This window comes from Mauremys reevesii, linkage group 13 (assembly GCF_016161935.1).
Source record: "Mauremys reevesii isolate NIE-2019 linkage group 13, ASM1616193v1, whole genome shotgun sequence".
Lineage (NCBI taxonomy): Eukaryota > Metazoa > Chordata > Testudines > Geoemydidae > Mauremys > Mauremys reevesii.
This window is the reverse complement of record NC_052635.1, coordinates 45,895,888-45,914,363: the sequence shown is the minus strand read 5'-3', so window position 1 is coordinate 45,914,363 and position 18,476 is coordinate 45,895,888. Positions and strand designations below refer to the sequence as shown.

Below are 18,476 nucleotides of genomic sequence, written 5' to 3'. Positions count from 1 at the left end.
CACTTGCATATCTGTATGGATATATCTTTTCAATTAACAAAGCTATTTTGAATGCTTGCCTTCAGCCACAGCTTCTGCAGTAAATTATCATTAATCCAATCTCTCTGCTATCTCAAAAATAGATTATGGTGCGAGAGGATTCTTTTTTAGGTCCATGGTATTTAGATGTGGCATTATAATGGGATCTAGATTTTGTGGGGGTGCTTTTTGAGAGAGTTGACTAAAAGCTACTATTGGTTACTCCCTGCCCCATCAAAATAATTTCATTTATGGATGTTTAAGATTGAGAATTTATTGCTGCTCAAAAAAAAGGTGATGTTATAGATGAGAAATGTAGCTGTTGAAAAGCCTTGAGATTCCCAAATTTCTGACACTCACTTTCTTCCCAGCCAACTTTCACATTTGAAATACTTGACACAAGCTAGCAACATATGTGTTCAAAAGTCTGTTTTTCTCTCTCTTGTCCCCCCCCTTTTTTTAAATAGCAGCTATTTGTGTGTTTTGTTTAAATAGGCCAAAGGTGTGTGTGTTGGGCTCCAGAGAGCAGCTTTGTATTAACCCCGAAGTTAAGAGGCAGGAGAGTAACCACATGCAGGTAAGAATGCAACAGTGAAGTTGTGCACAGCTCATACGTGTAAGTGACCGTATCTTGGCTTTAAGGCATGTAACTCCTAACGCTGACGTTCATTACAATCTTTGGCGAAACTCAGAGGTATTAGTTGACTGTACAGTTGGAGTGCTATAGAAAGTTTGTATTCTTGTCCTGCTCTGTTAGTGAAGAATTAAGTTCTGGGATTTACCTTTCCAAGAGGGGTTGTGACTGTGACTGGTGAGAGCATGTGAATTAGTTTTCTGCATTCAGCTTCCAGTCCTGCCACTTGCTTGCCAAGTGACCCAGGTCAAGTAGTTTAAAATGACACCATCAATTTAAAAATCATGCTCCTGATTCAAAATGTTTTACCTACTGTTGTCACATGTAATGTTAAGGGCTACCTTAGCTGAAAAAAGACTAATGGGGAAAAATAACTGAGTAGTCTGTCACTTTCCCCCTGTTTGTTTGGGTGTTTTACATATCAATAGGGAAGGGAAGAACACTGAGAGGAAAATCTGATTGTAAAACTGCAAAAATTGACCCAGGGATTTGTAGGCAGGTGTAGGCCCTGCAATGATATTTGATTCATTCCCTGAAATTGACTAAATTTCAAATGGCTGGTGTCCCTTTTCTCTCTGCCTTAGGGTATGGCTACACTTGAGAGTTGCAGCGCTGGGAGTTACAGCGCTGGTCGTACAGCTGTGTAGGGAAAGCGCTGCTGTGTGGCCACACTCACAGCTACCAGCGCTGCAGTGTGGCCGCATTTGCAGCGCTGTTGGGAGTGATGCATTATGGGCAGCTATCCCAGCGTTCAAGTGGCAGCAACGTGCTTTTCAAAAGAGGGGGGTGGGGTGGAGTGTGACAGGGACTGGGGGAGAGAGAGAGAGTGGATTTTTGGAGCCAACACTGTGTATCAGCTCCCTGCCTTGCAAAATCAGAAAATTTTCCCGACCCCTTACTCTTAACTGCAAACAGTCTGCAGACCAGATAAGCAGCTGCTCCAACAGACTCCCTTTCTCCTCCCTGCCCCCACTGTTTCTATCCTCAAGCAAACACTCATCCCCCTGCCTGCCTCATTCACAGCAAGGTAGTGGGTTATCTCATTTGATTGTTCACAGTCAGTTACAGATTGATCACAGCAAACAGGAGCTGTGTTTGTTTTTTAGATAAGCAGCTCCTGGAGCCCCAAGTTCACAACAAAACAAAGAGAGGCAGCATAACAAAACAAGAGAGTAATTTAGTTAAAAGCATTCTGGGATATCTCCTAATACCCTGGAGGCCAATAACAGCGCTGGTGTGTGGCCACACTTTACGAGCAGCGCTGTAGCACCAGCGCTGCAATCGTTATACCCCAAGCAGACCCAGGTGTACAGCCAACGCTGCAGCCAGGGAGTTGCAGCGCTGCATGTGCCCTGCAGGTGTGGACAGTTACTAATTGCAGCGCTGGAAAGCCTCCACCAGTGCTGCAACTCTCAAGTGTAGCCATACCCTTTGTTTCCTTATTTTTAAATTGGGTTCAATACTACTTCCCTTACATGGCCTAATGTATGTAAGGAACTTAAGTCTTTATTTGAAAGGTGCCATAGAAATTCAATATACTGGTGATGCTCAGAGGGTTTTTTCCCCTTTTTCTTTGGCAGGACAACTTGTTGGTATCCCCCTATTTGATTCTCGTTGATGATCTGGTATGCATTGCTTCTAGCTTGATGCTCAAAGGACATGCTGCATTACTGCAGGCCCTCTTGGTATCTGAATAAAGAGGCAGAATTAGAAGGGTCTCAGAGGGAGGTTTGGCTTCTTCTTCGGGCATGTGGATGCCCCTGGGGAGGGGACCTATCGGTGGGAAGTATGGAGGCGTAATGATGAATGTACAACAAAAATCCTAGGAGATGGAGAAATTTAGGAACAAATGGCAGCCTCATTATGGAGAGCCCAGTGAAGCCACATGTTTCATAGGCTGTGGATTATAAACTGATCTTCCATTGTGCTTGGTTGGGGTAGATGCTGCACCGTGATCAAGGTCTGCAGAAAATGTGAGAAGAAAAGGGATAGTTTTTTTAGAGAAACCTTTCCCCATTCCTTATTATGCTGAGCTGGTGTCACTGAATATGTTCATTTACCCTGCCCCTCCCTCCACAGCTTTGGGCCAGCTGTGTCTTTGTGCCTGAAATGTGCTTTGTCTTGCAGATCCACATGTGTCGAATGAAAGTGATGGCTCGTACTTGCCATTTCTATAACAATGTGGAGGGTAAGTTTGGCTGTGGAGGCAATGCCCTGATTTTGGGCAGAGAGGTACCTGGCCGGTGGATGGGGAAGTTGAAAAGGAGTGAGAGAACCCATCGGTACCTGAATGTATGCATGTACATTTACTTTTAATAGGTTTCTAAGCTAATGCTTAGGAAAGGTTCAGGGTTGATATCCCTGAAGGCTGAAATCCTTTTAATTTGTCCACCAAACAGAGCAAGAGCAGCAGCAGTGCAAATTATCCATATAATCCCGGCAATATGCCTCACTCTTGAACTGGTGAGGTCCTTCTAGGAGTGAGAGGGTATTTTGTTCTACATGCCCATTCAGCTCTTGGCCTCTTTGCTGTGGCTGCTAGCAATTGAGCTAAATGAGAAAGTCGGTTTGGGGATTTGGATCAGACCACAAATTAATATCATGTTAGTCACCAAACAGTTGTCAGCACTACTGAACTGCAACTCAGCAGAGAACCAGCATGCTATATGATACACAGTGTGAGGGAGCAGGGAGGAAGTAGCCAAGGAGTCTGCTGGTGTGGGATGACAGACCCCTTGTCTTCAAGTGCAGATGGTTTTAAATATCCTTGCAGAACCCCCGTTCAATAAACTGTATTGTGCTTATTGTATCCTCTGAAGGATGATGGCTGAGTTGACTGTGCTAGAGTTCAAACCTGTGGTTCTGTATATTTTAAGATGAAGCTTAGACCAGTAAACTGTCATCCTGAATTTTTACTAATATGCACACACACAAACAGTTCTTTAGCACAAGACCAAGTTAAGGAAAGGATAGCAGTTCCTCTTGCCTGAGTGAATTATAAGGCATTCGGGTCATTGAATTATGGGTTGCAGGAACTGAGCAAACCAGAAATTAGGTTAGGACTAAACTATTGAAAAAATTATAGCTATGTGTATTAGCTCTCAAACTATCATCTACACATGTTGTGGCTTATTATGAAAAATGCAATTAAGAGTTAAATCAACAGGTGTTCACATTTTCTTGGAGCCTGGCCTGGAATTTGGAAGCGGCAGGGCCAGGTTTCATAGAATAATGGAAATTAAAGATGGAAAAGGACCTGCTAGGTTACATCTAGGCCATCCCAAGAGGTCCAGTGCAGGATTATTTCTTGCAATATGGACATTAGGGTAAAAATCAAACACTATTTATAAAACAGTTCTCCATGGAGTGGATGGAACAAAATACAAAATAATTGACTGAAATCTTCAAATGCTAATGTGTGTTTGTCTGAAGCTTGTGCAGCCGGGGTACTCGATGCTGGTGGAGCTACAGAGAATGACCTCAGGCCTTAGTTTCAATCCAGGGAATCAAGATAAGAGACTTTGATAGAATCCAGTGAATGTGGAGCAAAGTACAGTCTCCACATGTGATTATGTTTATGTAATTATTTACTTTAATTTCTGTAACTGTTCATTCTCTCCTTCACAGAGAAGAGTACAGAGAAGGAACTGACCAACTCCATCTTAGATATTGAAGACTTGGTTAAAAATGGAAACAAGCACAGGTAAAAGTTCCGCACTGGCCTCCTTGTTCTGGGGAATCCATTTGTATGAACTTAAAAGTTCCAGATGAGCAGCAATGACAAGAGTCGAGTAGTGATGTGTGCAAAGAACTCTCAAGAAATCCATCTCTGCACTGAGACCTTAATGCCTCTTCCTAGAGCTGATGGTGTATTTGAGTCCTGATCTGCTGCAGAGACCAGATAGTGATCACAGTCAGGCATACCCGAGGAGGAACTGCTGATTATGCAGGTGATATGGTGGTTTTATGAGGTGGATGAGACCACAAAATCTCTTACCACTAGAGATTTAATTATCTAATCCAACATTGAATCCTGGTCTTCAGGGGAGAAAGATTAGTGCATTAACCACTAAGCCACCTCATTTTTCCCCTGTTAGGTATCTTGATCTGTGTTTTGCTGGACTGCACAGTTAAGTATTGAGTCTGGCATTCCTTTTTACTGAAGTATAAATAAGAAGGGCCCACAGGGATAAAGTGAGGCATCTGTCTTAAGATCTAATGTTCCAGTCATTTAAAAAGCTGTTTAGAAACCTCTGAGAGCCTGAAACATAATAAATGAAAGCTGAGTGCACTTTAGTCTCTCTGTGGATATTGTTTTATAGTTCATACTTTTTTTTTTAACAGAGTTTGTCCTTATTATCTATCTCGGAGCCTGAAGCAGCAAGCAGATATTATTTTTATGCCTTACAACTATTTACTAGACTCAAAGGTAACATTTTTATTTTTAAATTCAAATGTTTTTTATTGATCTTTTTTATCAGATTTTAGTGGATATGCCAAAAAGAATGTGCATAGCAAGCAAACTCCTGAGGTGGTACACTTCAAAACTTGCTAAAACACTACACAGAGTACATGAGGCAAAACTTCATAACCTAATTCAAATCAAGAACCTTAAAGATGGTTTGCTTGCACATCTTGCTCTTTGAATTTCCTTCTCCCCTACAATTAAGGAGTGTGGGTTTTTTGGTTTTAACAGGAGTTCAATATCGTTCAGTCAGTGGAATTTACCCTGCAGGGCACAAAATTCCTTTACGTTGTTTGTGTTGGTCATACAATAAACCATTGGCCACTGACAGAGGACAGGATACTGGGCTTGATGGACCTTTGGTCTGACCCAGTATGGCCATTCTTATGTTCTTATGTTCATAACGAAAACTAAATTATATCCTGACAGTCTTTTTGACGTACCTTGAAATAAGTATCTTTTGAAGAGTTACCTCCATGATAGTAAAAGACACCAATCTGTGCTGTTTACATGCAGTATGAAAAGTGATGTTTCTTTACATTTAAATATTAAAAAAGACACCTGAGCAAGGCTCCAGGTGCCCTAACATCCAATTAATATTATGACATATCTTCAGCAACTTTATACGATCTGGCAGTCATCTCAAAAACAGCTCCTTTCCATCCCTCTTTTGGCCCAGGCTGCATACCCTCAGTCGTCTTCAAAAATCCTGTTGAATAGATGTCTTTTGCAGCATGACCAGAAGGTCACCAAACTTGGGCAATTTCAGGTCAAGGTAGAAAGCAATTTCCAGAGTTCCAGGGCCCTCACAGAGAATGCCCTGCCATTAGTCTCCTCTCTTTATAATGTTGGTAATCCAGCTTGAGGCACCTCTGCTGACTACAGTTGTTACAGTATGACGCGAAAAGAGAGGCAGTCTTTTAGGTAGGCAGTTCCCAGGCCATTCCATCTTAAACTTGACTTAGAGATCAGTGGGCAGCCAATGCAGATCCCAGGGCACTGATGTCTTGTGCTTCCTGCAAGATGCTTTGTTCAATAAGAGAATGTCTGTTGTTTATTTATGTAGTGCCTTCATAGAAATCTAGGGGTGGAAGGGGCCTCAAGTGATCATCAGGTACAGCCCCGTGTGCTGAAGCAGGACTAAGTAAACCTCGACCATCCCTGAGAGGTGTTTGTATAACCTGTTATTGAAAATCTTCAATGATGACAATAATTCCACAACCTCCCTTGGTGTAACCTTTTCCAGTGCATAACTATTCTTATAGTTAAAAAGTTTTTCCTAGTATCTAACCTAAATCTCCGTTGCTGCAGATTAAGCCCATTATTTCTTGTCCTATCTTCAGTGGACACTGAGAACAGTTTATCCCCATCCTCTTTGTAAGAGCCCTTACCGTATTTGGAGAGTGTTATCAGGTTCCCCGTCAGTCATCTTTTCTCAAAACTAAACGTGCCCAGTTTTTTAAGCTTTCCTCACAGGTCAGATTTTCTAAAGCTTTTATCATTTTCCTAGCATTAATCTAGACTCTCTCCAGTTTGTCCGCATCTTTCCTAACGGTAGATGTCCAGAACTGGACACAGTACTGTGGTTGAGGCCTCACCAGTGCTAAATAGAGCAGGCTGATCTGTAGGCTGTCACAGAGTATCAAAGTGAGCTAAAGATGAAGAGGATATTAGGAAATGAATTGACAACTTTATAATTGTACTGCACATAATACTGTGGGTGTGTTCTCTTTTTGCAAAGATGACAAAAAATATATGTAGCAAGTATGACAGAGAGAAATTGGAATGAATTATAATACGTTAATGCATCCCTTAAGGTATTAGTGTTATCTTCTTTCTTATGCATGTGAGCGCCTCTGTTTCACCTTTTGGCCCCCAATCCCACTCCTTCACAAGACAGACTGCTATTATACATAAGATGGACACATGATGTCATCTAACTTTTAGCACAGGTGTGTGGCCTTGTTCTTACCTCTAGAGGACACATTTATTATCTCCATTTCAAGAGAATATGTTGCAGTGTAAGCTGCCAGAACTGTTTTGCTTGCCACATTCCATAGTGAATTATATCCCTTCCAAACTCTCTCATGGTCCAGTTCACCAAGCTGTGTCCAAAGGCCGTGTTGCTATCTCACCCATGTCCCCTTTGTTTTTGCTTTTAGAGCCGGAGAGCACACAACTTAGATCTGAAAGGGACTGTGGTAATACTCGATGAAGCTCACAATGTGGTAAATTGTATCTGATTTTTTTCCCCTACCATTTCTGCTTCCTCACCCAAACACAAAGTCTGACCCTTGTAGGTTACTTGTACCAAGGCGAAAGCTACAGTAAAAGAAAGTATTTCAGCTGCTAATGTGATCAGTTTAGAAAGGTGGTTATTAAGTATACATTTGCAACTCCATCTATGTTGAAGTGTGGGTTTGTTTTCTACATGAATCTTAGCATTAGCTAAACCAATATCTGTAGCAGTACACCTTCTACTCTCCATCTATAATTATGTGATCAGTTAGGAAGCCAGGATTCTGGTATTGCTCCGTCGTCTTCTGTCATGGGCTTCACATTTCTGTAAGTGATTGAATCCCCAATTTCTGATACCAAGGAATTAAATAGATACAATACAATCAGTGCAGCTTCTTACATTGTGTCCGTCACTGAAAGTGTATTGGTTATAGAGCAAAGAGGACACGTTACAGCAGTGATACTCAGATGGAGGCTTGTGAGCCGCAAGTGTCTCTTTAATGTGTCTCCTGTGGCTTTTTGCAGCACACGATATCAAAACTGTGTGATCTGATTATTAACCAGTCTAAGTTATTAACCAATTACACCGCTTTGAATTTCTCTCTGGCAGCAGCAATGCCTTTACTATGTTATTAACCAATTGTAGTTGATAAAATAATACTTGGTCAGTCATTTTGCTGTGAGAATTATATGTACTCAATATGTCCCCTGTCCTACTGTTTATATATAGTATGATAGTAAATGAAACACTGAATTCATACTACTATAGCTCTTTTGGGTAATGTTAGTTGTTGATTTGGTTCCTGAAGCACGGAGGGCTGAATATCACCACATTACAGGTAAAACTTTTACATAATGAAGAAGTAGGATGGATTATTCAAACCAGTGATTAAGCCTAGTGAGCACACAGAACAGTTTATACTCAGCAGTTTATACTCAGTGCTAGATATTGCAAACCTATCTGAAAGACGTACATTTACAGTACAGCAGAGCCCCTGAGTAATACTGTGCTTGGCAGAACTGTTATTTACTGTTCTTTTGCTAGAGTTTCTTGCACAGCCTTATTGCTTCCGAGTCAGGCTTTTCTGAAGCAATCCTGCCAGATCTTTGGATCTGCTGGCAGCTGGCACCAGGGATTTAACCCCCTTCTCTGCTGGAACGTACAGGTCACTAGTTTCCTGTGGCATGTTGTTCAGAAGACTGCAGAATCAGGAAATTGCTAGGTACTTCATTTGGCAAGCAGCCCTGGAGCACCTGGCTTGTTTGTTGTATAATTGGTGATTAGAATTGAAGAAGTGATTATTAGTGAAGAAATTGAACAATTCTTACCATAGTAGTCTGATCCAGTTCTGGTTTTTCAGGTGTTTGTGTTGCAGTTGGAAGAGATGTGGAGTTTTATTTGCTTACTGAATAACTAACCAGATTTGATCATTCTGGTTCTTATTGTCAAAAGTGCACAGAATTTCTGTGATTGCTCACTCAGGTATTGCTGTGCTTAGATATTCAGGTATGTGCCTAACTAGTACATCTGTCTAAACTAGTCAGTTGAACATACAGCTGCAGTAGCTGCACGTGCAAATTAGATGTATGAAAAGCAAACATTTTGGAAAGAAGGATTCTGGGTCTAGAATGGTTCGGTTTCTATGGAATGTGAACTCCATGATGAAAGTATTAAGTCTCTGCTAGCAGTGAGTACTCCCACCTTGTAGAGTTGTAGATGGAAGCTGGAAAAGCAGACTCTGGTGTACTTTCATGTACTTTATTGCAAACAGAGCCCTCTCCCCAGGCACCACACTGTGTTGTATTAGTTCTGCTCTGACATGTTGGGCTATCTCACCTTTAAATGCTGGATAGCAAGTGAGTGTCTCAGCAATGATAGAAAATCAGACTTATTTCACAAGCATATTTGATGAGTTGTTGTTTTTTTAAGAACAAAGAAACAGCTGGTGGCCTCTTTCAATAGGAACTCTGTAAAGGGAAGATTGGATTCCTGCTGGAGCACCCTCCTCCTATCAAGAAGATATCAGCAGGTGTTGCATTACAAGATCATACCTCTAACTGGCTCAAACACTAGTTCAGTGCTTGGATAATGAAGTATAAAGGAACTCTTAAAATGTGTCCCCTGATCTGCCAAATTACACCGCTTTGAATTTCTCTCTGGCAGCAGCAATGTTTATTTACTAGAGTGCCTGTTCTTGCATTGTTGTCTATTTTGCTGCAAAATGGCTGCTAGAAGTGGAGAATGTTTGGCCTGAGGTAGGTGTAGAAATTATTTTTAGTGTTGGAATACTATATTTGCTGCCTTAATCAAAATAGTCCTTTCCATTAAAAAGTGAACCGGGTTCCCACAGTGCTTTTCCTCTTCACAGCATGTTATAAGTCTTAGGGCCTGTCTACAAAACACACTGGTAATTAGTACAAAGGGTCAATGTTGGGATATTGTTAGCCTTTTCCAGAGGGTCTGGCTGGAGAGTCTTGCCCACATGCTTGGGGTTCAGCTGATTGCCATATTTGGGGTCGGGAAGGAATTTTCCTCCAGGGTAGATTGGCAGTGGCCCTGGAGGTTTTTCGCCTTCCTCCGAAGCATGGGGCAGGGGTCGCTTGCTGGTGGATTATCTGCTACTTGAAGTCTTTAAATCAGGATTTGGGGACTTCAACAGCTGAGTCAAGGGAGAGAATTAGTTCAGGAGTGGGTGGATCGGCTTATGTGGCCTGCATCTTGCAGGAGGTCAGACTAGATGATCATAATGGTCCCTTCTGATCTTGAATTCTATGATTCTATACACAGGGAAATTGACTGAAATAGTTATTCTGGAATAAGCTGTTTTGCTCACCCTATAGACACTCTTTGTAGGGGCCTTGGGCAGTGGTGCCCCTCAATCCCTCTTATTCTTTTCCTGTGGAACATAATAGTCAAATCTCCTGTGGGCTGTAATACTTTGTTCTAATTTTGCTTGACGGGCTTAGTGTGCAGGTAGTGTTGGTGACTTGTGCTATACAGGAGATCAGACTAGATGATCTGGTGGTCCCTTCTGGCCTTAAATTTTATGACTCTATTCTAGAATAAAAGTGACTTTTATTCCAAAATATAAACATGCATGTAAGGAGCTATTCCAGTATAGCTATTGTATAATAGCTTATTCTGCATCTCAGTTTCCCCATGTAAGCAAGTCCTTACTATTTCTCACAGCTGGGAGGAAGGTCAATACCATCTTCATTTTATGGATGAGGAATCTGGGGCAGAGAGGGTTGTGACTTGGCCAAGGCGACAGAGAAGTATTGTCAAAACTAAGATTATAATTGGGGAGTATTCAGCCCATTAGACCACATCTCTCATGTAAGATTATTCAGTTCCCTTCTCCATAGTTGATACTTATTTTCTTGATTTGTATGTTGGATTTTGTCCCTCTACCTTCATTCATTACTTGCCATCTTAGATTGTAAAATCTTGAGTGCAAGGGACCGCATCTTCATCTATGTGTTGGTCTAGTGGTATGATTCTCACTTGTGTGAGAGGTCCCAAGTTCAAATCCAGAACAAGTCCTCCAAAGGACAGGAATGGTTTGGTTCCTGTAAAATTTTATGGAAGGAAATATTTTTGATCTAGAAGAACAAGCACATACACCACAGAGTACGAGAGAGGCTGATGAGTTATTGGACATCCAGATTCAGGAAGCATTGCCACCCCAGATTCAAGAAAGGAAGAAATTGGTCACCAAAGGATATTGGGAACTGGAGAGGAGACTTGGCAGTTTGTAACCATCAGAGGCAAGAAGTTCAGGTGCATTCTACATGGCTGAAGGCAGAAGAGGAGGGGCAGGCCACGACCACCAGATAGAATCAGTCCAGGATTAATTCCACATAAGTAGAAGAATCTAATAATAATCATGTTGACGTCTTTAAACCACAAGTTGAGGACTTCAGTAGCTCAGACACAGGTTAGGGGTTTGTTACAGGAGTGGGTGTGTGAGACTCTGTGGCCTGCGTTGTGCAGGAGGTCAGACTAGAAGATCATAATGGTCCCTTCTGACCTTAAAGTCTATGAACATAGAAACTGAGGATATCATCTATGAAGATGCAGCTGGTCAAACGAAACAAAGAGCTGTACAGGACATCCGTGTGGTTGGCTGCTCAGCCCAACCCACAAAACAATCAAATGTACCCACAAAGAGATCTCCGACCACCAAGAAAGAAAGAAGATCCTCCTTGGGAATTCTGAACGAAGAACAACAACAACAACATCCTTTCCAAAGGAGCAGGCAGAAAACAGGATGGTGTGCTGTCTTCTTGGAGCAAAGACACCAGATATGACTTGAAGACTGGATAGGGCTTCTGAACTCAGGAGGCAGAGATCCACTGGTAATGATGCATAAGGCACTAATGATGCTGTTTCCTGGGATACCTCATAGATCATAGATGACTTCAGGGAACTCGGAAGGGTACTGAAGGAGAAGAATGCTCTAGTGATCTTCTCTGAAATCCTTTGTTTGCTATGAGCAAGGGAAGACAGAAGGCAGAAGACTTTAGAAGTAATCCGCTAGCTAGGTAAATGGCAGAAGGATTAGGTTTTGTGAAACATTGGTCCACCTTCTGTAGGGACGAGGGGACTGTCCACTTTGCATGGCCTCTATCTCAGTAGAATGGGAACCACTCTTCTAGGCTACAGGCTGTGTAGACTTGACAGGGAGGGCATTAAACTAGCAAAAACGGGATGGTGAAATGGGAGAAGTAGTAAGCACTCAGTTACAAAAAAACATGATGTTGAGAACAAAATTAATCAAGATACCAAGAGATATGAACTGAAGAAGTTCTTTATTTGTCTATATACCAATGTTAGGAGCCTGTGTAGTAAACAAGAGAAATTGGAATTGCTTATTTGAGCATAAATTCAACTTAGTAGGTACTACTGGAACTGGGTGGGATGGTTTGCATGATTGGAATGCTAAGTCAATGGTTTTAACCTATTTAAAAGGTTTGAGTGGGCAAAAGGGGAGGAGTAGTGGCATGGTATCAGCAGTGGCATTATCTGTTTGTGAGTCACTGACAAGTCAGAAGCAAATTATCTTGAATGCTTATGTATCAGTGTCCTAACAGATATAGCACAAGATGGGTTACTAATTAGGGATGTAAATATTGTTTAAAAAGTTAACCATTTAAATGATTAAAATTGCATTGTTTAACCAGTAAATCGATTAAAGGGAGTGGGGCTGCGGTTGCTCTGGCCAGCCTGGGGCTGGTGGTTAACGGTAAGACTAATGCTTACCAATTGACCATTTAAAATTTTACATCCCTAGTACTAATTGGGGTCTGCTACAGACCACCAGATCACCCTAAGGAATAGGATGACCATCTCCTCGCGTGCCCAACTATAATGCATAGGAAAAAAATTGCATTATCCTGGAGGACTTCAATCCGAATGACATGCTGGGGTTCCTGTGCTGCCAGTACTAAAATGTCCTCAGAATTTGTAAATATTATAGATGACAATTTGCTAACTCAAAACGTGTTGCATCCCAAATAGGGGAATTCAGTGTTAGACCTCATCTTGAGGAATACAGAGGAATTGCATTCAGGAGTTTTAAAGGAGCTGACTGCGGAGCTCTGTGAGATCATTAATGTTGATTTTCAATAACCCTTGGAACACTGGGGAAGTTTCAGAAGACTGGAAGAAAACTAATGTGCTAATAGTTAGAAAGTGTGAAAATGATTACCGGGTAATTACAGGCCTGTTATCAGTCCCAGGCAAAGTAATGGAAAGGCTGGTACAGAACTCAATAAAGAATTAAAGGAGGGTAATATAATTAGTGCCAATCAGCATGGGTCTGTGGAAACTAACTTGGTACCTTTCTTTGATGAGATTACAAATTGGTAATAGAAGTGATCTAATATATTTAGACTTCTGTAAAGCATTTAACTTGGTAACACAGAACATTTTGATTAAGAAATTAATTATACAAAATCAAATAGCACACATTAAATGGATTTAAAACTAGCTGACAGGTCCCAAAATGTAATTGTAAATAGGGAATCATCATCAGGCATGTGGGTTTCTAGTGGGGTCCTGCAGGGATTCATTCTTGCATGTCTGCTATTTTATATTTTTATCAGTGACCTGGAAAAAAACACAAAATCATGACTGATAAAGTTTGCAGAGGAGACAAAGTTTGGGGAAATTGTAAATAATGGAGAGGACAGGTCCCTAATACAGAGTGATTCAGATCATTTAGTAAGCTGGGTGCAAGCAAACAATATTTGTTTTATTATGGCTAAATGCAAAGTAATACATCTAGGAACAAAGAATGTAGGCCACAATTTTATGTTTGGGGAATCTATCCTGGGAAGCAGTGACTCTGAAAAGTGGAAGGATGTTGAAAAATTGGAGTTCAGAGAAGAGCCACAAGAACAATTAAAGGGTTGGAAAATATGCCTTATAGTGAGAGACTCAGGGAGTTTAATCTATTTAGTTATTAAAGAGAAGAATAAGGTGATAATAGAGGGTTCTTCAGTCTAGCAGATGAAGTTATAACAAGATCCAGTGGTTGGAAGTTGAAGCTAGACAAATATAGGCCTTTGTCTACACTACCGCGGTAAATCAACATAGGTTACACTACTTCAGTTACATAAATAATGTAATTGAAGTCAACGTGGCTTAGGTCGACTTACCACGGTGCCTACCCTGCGCTGTGTTGATGGGAGATGCTCTCCCACCGACTTAACTTACTCTTCTCGGGGAGCTGGAGTACTGGAGTCACTGGGAGAGTGCTCTGCCATCAACTTAGCGGATCTTCAGCAGACCCACTGAATCGACACAGCAGCTCCTATCTATAGGTAAGTGTAGACATGGCCTAGGACTGGAAATAAGTAGCAGTTTTTAACAGTGAGGATAATTAACCATTGGAACAATTTACCAGGGGTTGTGGTGGATTTTTTGTCACTGGAAACTTAAATCTAGACTGGTTTCTAAAAGCTATGCTCTATTTCAAATGTGAATTAATTCAGGGAAGTCCTATGGCCTCTGTTGTATATGAGGTCAGACTAGATGATCACAATGGTTCCTTCTGACCTTACAATCTTTGAAGTGCTCAGCACACCCAGGGTAATACCAGAATCCAAATAACAGTAAATTCTGTATTTCTTGGAATTTCAGGAGAAATTGTGTGAAGAGTCGTCTTCTTTTGACTTGACTCCCTACGACTTGGCTTCAGCCATGGATGCTATAAATGTGGTACTGGAAGAACAAGCCAAAGTAGTTCAACAAAATGAAATCCATGCTGAATTCAATATGGAGTTTGCCAGCTCAGGTGTGTTGATAGCTGGGGACTAATGGTTTGCAAGGGATGTGAGGGGTGGCATTGTCAACAAATTTGGAAAATAACTGTTTCCCTTAGTCAGTCCCTGTAAGGTCAAATCTGGGTGGTGGATAGATGGAACTTTCTACTTGGCTAACATTGTTGCTGTTCTTCTAACCTATGGTAACCAAGCACATCAAGTTGTAGCCAAATCTTTTAACATGAGATAAGGAATCAAGGAGGCGAAAAGTAAATAGAATACAAAATATGTAGTTGTATGACCGCTTGAGTCTAGCCTTCAAAAACTGTAATATCCAGAAAGGCAGTTGGCAATAATAGTCTCTCTTGGAGAAATGAAAAATGCAAGTTGAAAAATTGTGAGAAAGTTGGGATTAAGTTAAGAAGCAGTTGCCTCAAATGCTGAACACTTCATCTAATCCCTGTGCAATTAGGAGTGAATTGTTTTTCCTTCTCAAACAGGGCTGAGCATGGAGCTTGAAGATATAGCAAAGATAAAGAGTAAGTACCATTTCATCTGTGTTAAATTATCTCAACAAAATTGCTTTTGATACAATAGGAAAAAAAAGGTGCTCTGGGAAATGATGGTAAATCAACCTCATGCAGTCTTTCCATGACACCCTTTGACATCTGTCAGACACATAGTTGAAAGCTTCATAGGAGAGGGTCTTCTATTTATTTTAGAGAGAAATTTTGTCAGGTGTTCTGGTCCTTTGAGCATTCAGCCTTTTTCAGCATAGCTGAGAGGTTTGTATAGCTGAGAGAAGAATGCCTGCTACAGCTAGTCATTTTCACCATTGCAGGGACTTTCCAAATTTTGTAATCCATCTCTCTTTTGGTGGAGCATTGGTTGTACCACTCTGCTGCAACGACAGTTCTGCCAGCCAACAGCTGAATTTGTACTAAAGAGTTTGACCTTAAATAACATTTTTCATCCCACCAAAAAAGAATACATGTTGGAATAGAAAAGAACTTTGCTGGCAATAACAGAGCAGCTTTTTGAAAATTGATCCAATAGCATCTTGATTCTGGGAACACTTCCACAGCGTTTGAGGAAAAATTGTTAATTTGTAACCCCTGCAACAATGATCTGTCTTCTAATTGCTCATGTTGCTGGGCAGTGCGGGGTGAGTTTAAGATCTGTAATCCTAGGTTATGGAGTTAGGAAGTAAGTACAATGGAAATCCTGATAATGTTTTTCAGCTCAGCAGGCCAGAAAACTTCAGGGTCCCATACATTACCAAAGTGGACCAAGGTTATGTTAAATGGGGGATTTTTAATATTCTTGTTGCCAATAAATATTTTGAAATGCTTAGTTCCACAGTTCCGTCCTACAACTTCAAATTAATCACAGAAATTACTCAGCATGGCCTAGACAATATTTCAGCTGTTTGGATGAGCTGTTCATATTGCTGTTTTTGCCGGTTTGTGGGGCTCTCACTTAATCAGAATACTTCCTTCTAATAAGCCAGCAGGAGATCAGCAATGGTAGTTCAGAGAGTCATAGAATAAAGTGGCATGTAAAATCTCAGCAAAGAATCCTGTGGCACCTTATAGACTAACAGACGTTTTGCAGCATGAGCTTTCGTGGGTGCAAGAGTGGAAATTTCCAGGGGTAGGTAAATATAAGCAAGCAAGAAGCAAGCTAGAGATAACGAGGTTAGATCAGTCAGGGAGGATGAGGCCCTGTTCTAGCAGTTGAGGTGTGAAAACCAAGGGAGGAGAAACTGGTTCTGTAGTTGGCAAGCCATTCACAGTCTTTATTTAATCCTAAACTGATGGTGTCAAATTTGCAAATGAACTGAAGCTCAGCAGTTTCTCTTAGAAGTCTGGTCCTAAAGTTTTTTTGCTAGAGGATGGCCACCTTAAGATCTGCTATTGTGTGGCCAGGGAGGTTGAAGTGTTCTCCTACAGGTTTTTGTATATTGCCATTCCTAATATCTGATTTGTGTAAAATCTCAGTTTACTGTGTAATTGGATGTCCTCAGAATAAAGTTCACTGTTATGAACAGGCAGTATGGGTCAATGGATAGAGCACTGGAGTGAGACTCCGGAGAGACATCAGTTCTATTCCTGGCTCTGCCACTGGCCTGCAGGGTGACCTTCAGCAAGTTACCGCCACGTGCCTTAGTTTCCCCATCTGTAAAATGTGGATATTGACCTCCTTTGTAAAGTGCTTTGAGATTCACTGATAAAAAGTGCTATAGAAGAGCTAGGTATTATTATGCCTTGTTTCTCTTATCTTGTTTCTCCCATGGTTGCATAACCCTCATCTCCTAGGCTCAGCTATACAAAACGGTGACCTGCCACTGAATTAAAGAGGTCCTTAGTGAAATAAATTTGCAAAGGTGTCAGAGTGAAAGATTGTGTATTTATTAAAATCTCACATAGTAGCAAATTCTATTAGATGTGAGGATCCCTTGTAAATGCAAGGAAATAGGCAAACGTACATATATTCTACTCTCCTACATAGATTTTACATCACAGGAATGTTGTGAGGCTTAATTAATTAAATGCTTACAAAGGGCTTTTGGATGATAAGTGGTATATAACTATAAGGTCATAACAATAAATGTTAAGAAGTTTTAAAAATTAAACATTTGGAAGAACTTAAAATGTATATTTCAGCAGTTTTTAAAGTATCAGATTGGTTACACAAACAAGATAATAGCTAGGTATAGGGGGGGGAACTAGGTGACTATCTTTGTAACAAAGGCCCTAACCCTAACACTATAAATTCAACAATTTTCTCCTTTGATTGCCTTAAAGGAATTCTTCTTCAACTGGAAAATGCTATTGATGCTGTGCAGCTGCCAGCTAATGGAAATGGAGTCACTAAAGAAGGGAGGTAGGTGCCAATTGGTGCTCTGAGATTGTATTATCCTCCTCATTAGTGTGACCGTACGTTAGGAGAAGAGACTTCTGGCCTAATGAGACTGTCTCCAATGTGAGTTTCTCCTCCAAAGTTCCATATGAAAGTAACACCATGCTCTGAAATAGGGAGCCTCTGGGACAGCAAGTAGCAATAAGTGTTTAAAAGGTATACTAGCTGTTAACAGTAGTAATATTACCCTAGCTCTGGGAACCAGCTTTTATTACGTAACTTTATTCAGTGGGTCCCCATAAAATGTTCCCCATTGTACTTGCTTACTTTCATGGTATTTCAGTAATTTGTTATGTTTTTAAAGTCTGAAGAGCATTTCAGCCTCAGATTATACTAATTATGAAATCTGTCAAATGTGACCGCAAATCAGTTAACCCCATGCCTTTAGGAATAGCGAGTAGTTTGTTTATTATATGATGCTTTGAATACAGTATTATCCTACTGTGATTGGGATTTTGCCATTTAGCCTCTCACTATTTAGTAATGGCAAGGTCCAACCATATTGTAAGCTGGAAACTGCAGCTCCTATTAAAAATAGTAACTTAAAGTTTGGAAGGTGTGGCATGGAGCGTGTGAGTGAATAATAGGGTATATTGAACAGGATGATGGTCTTTATTTGTTTCCGTCAAATGCTGGCTTGTGAAATACTGATTCATATTAAGGTACCAGAGTAGCTACGTTCTGGTTGAGGTACTTCAGGCTGTACAGAACTGTTTGTAAACCAAAGGAAATTGTGTGTTGTAATAAGGTGTGCATGAAAAGTAATTGCAGATGATGTGGTGGTGAAGGTCATTGGGCTTTCAAACAAAAATATCCCAGCATTATCTCAGTTAATCTTGTAACAAAGTAGTTACTACTTTTATTTACCCTTATTGCTTATGGAGAAGGGAATACAGTGAACTACAAGGGCAAGGTATTGCTGTTATTAAA

The 18,476-nt window shown here is 40.8% G+C and overlaps 1 protein-coding gene across 7 annotated transcripts in view; it reads left to right on the top strand.

Moving 5' to 3' along the window:
* RTEL1 (regulator of telomere elongation helicase 1) overlaps positions 1–18,476 on the top strand; it is a 110,651-nt gene that overhangs the window by 6,179 nt on the left and 85,996 nt on the right. For all 7 annotated transcript variants that reach the window (XR_005587562.1, XR_005587563.1, XM_039497228.1 and 4 more), the window contains exons 5-12: positions 514–595; positions 2,780–2,840; positions 4,280–4,355; positions 4,997–5,081; positions 7,280–7,345; positions 14,503–14,656; positions 15,125–15,163; positions 17,432–17,510. Coding sequence is in view for 5 of the 7 variants with exons in the window: in XM_039497228.1 (XP_039353162.1) it covers positions 514–595; positions 2,780–2,840; positions 4,280–4,355; positions 4,997–5,081; positions 7,280–7,345; positions 14,503–14,656; positions 15,125–15,163; positions 17,432–17,510 (642 nt within the window). In the remaining 2 variants the exon portion in view is untranslated. The remainder of the gene's footprint in view (positions 1–513; positions 596–2,779; positions 2,841–4,279; positions 4,356–4,996; positions 5,082–7,279; positions 7,346–14,502; positions 14,657–15,124; positions 15,164–17,431; positions 17,511–18,476) is intronic.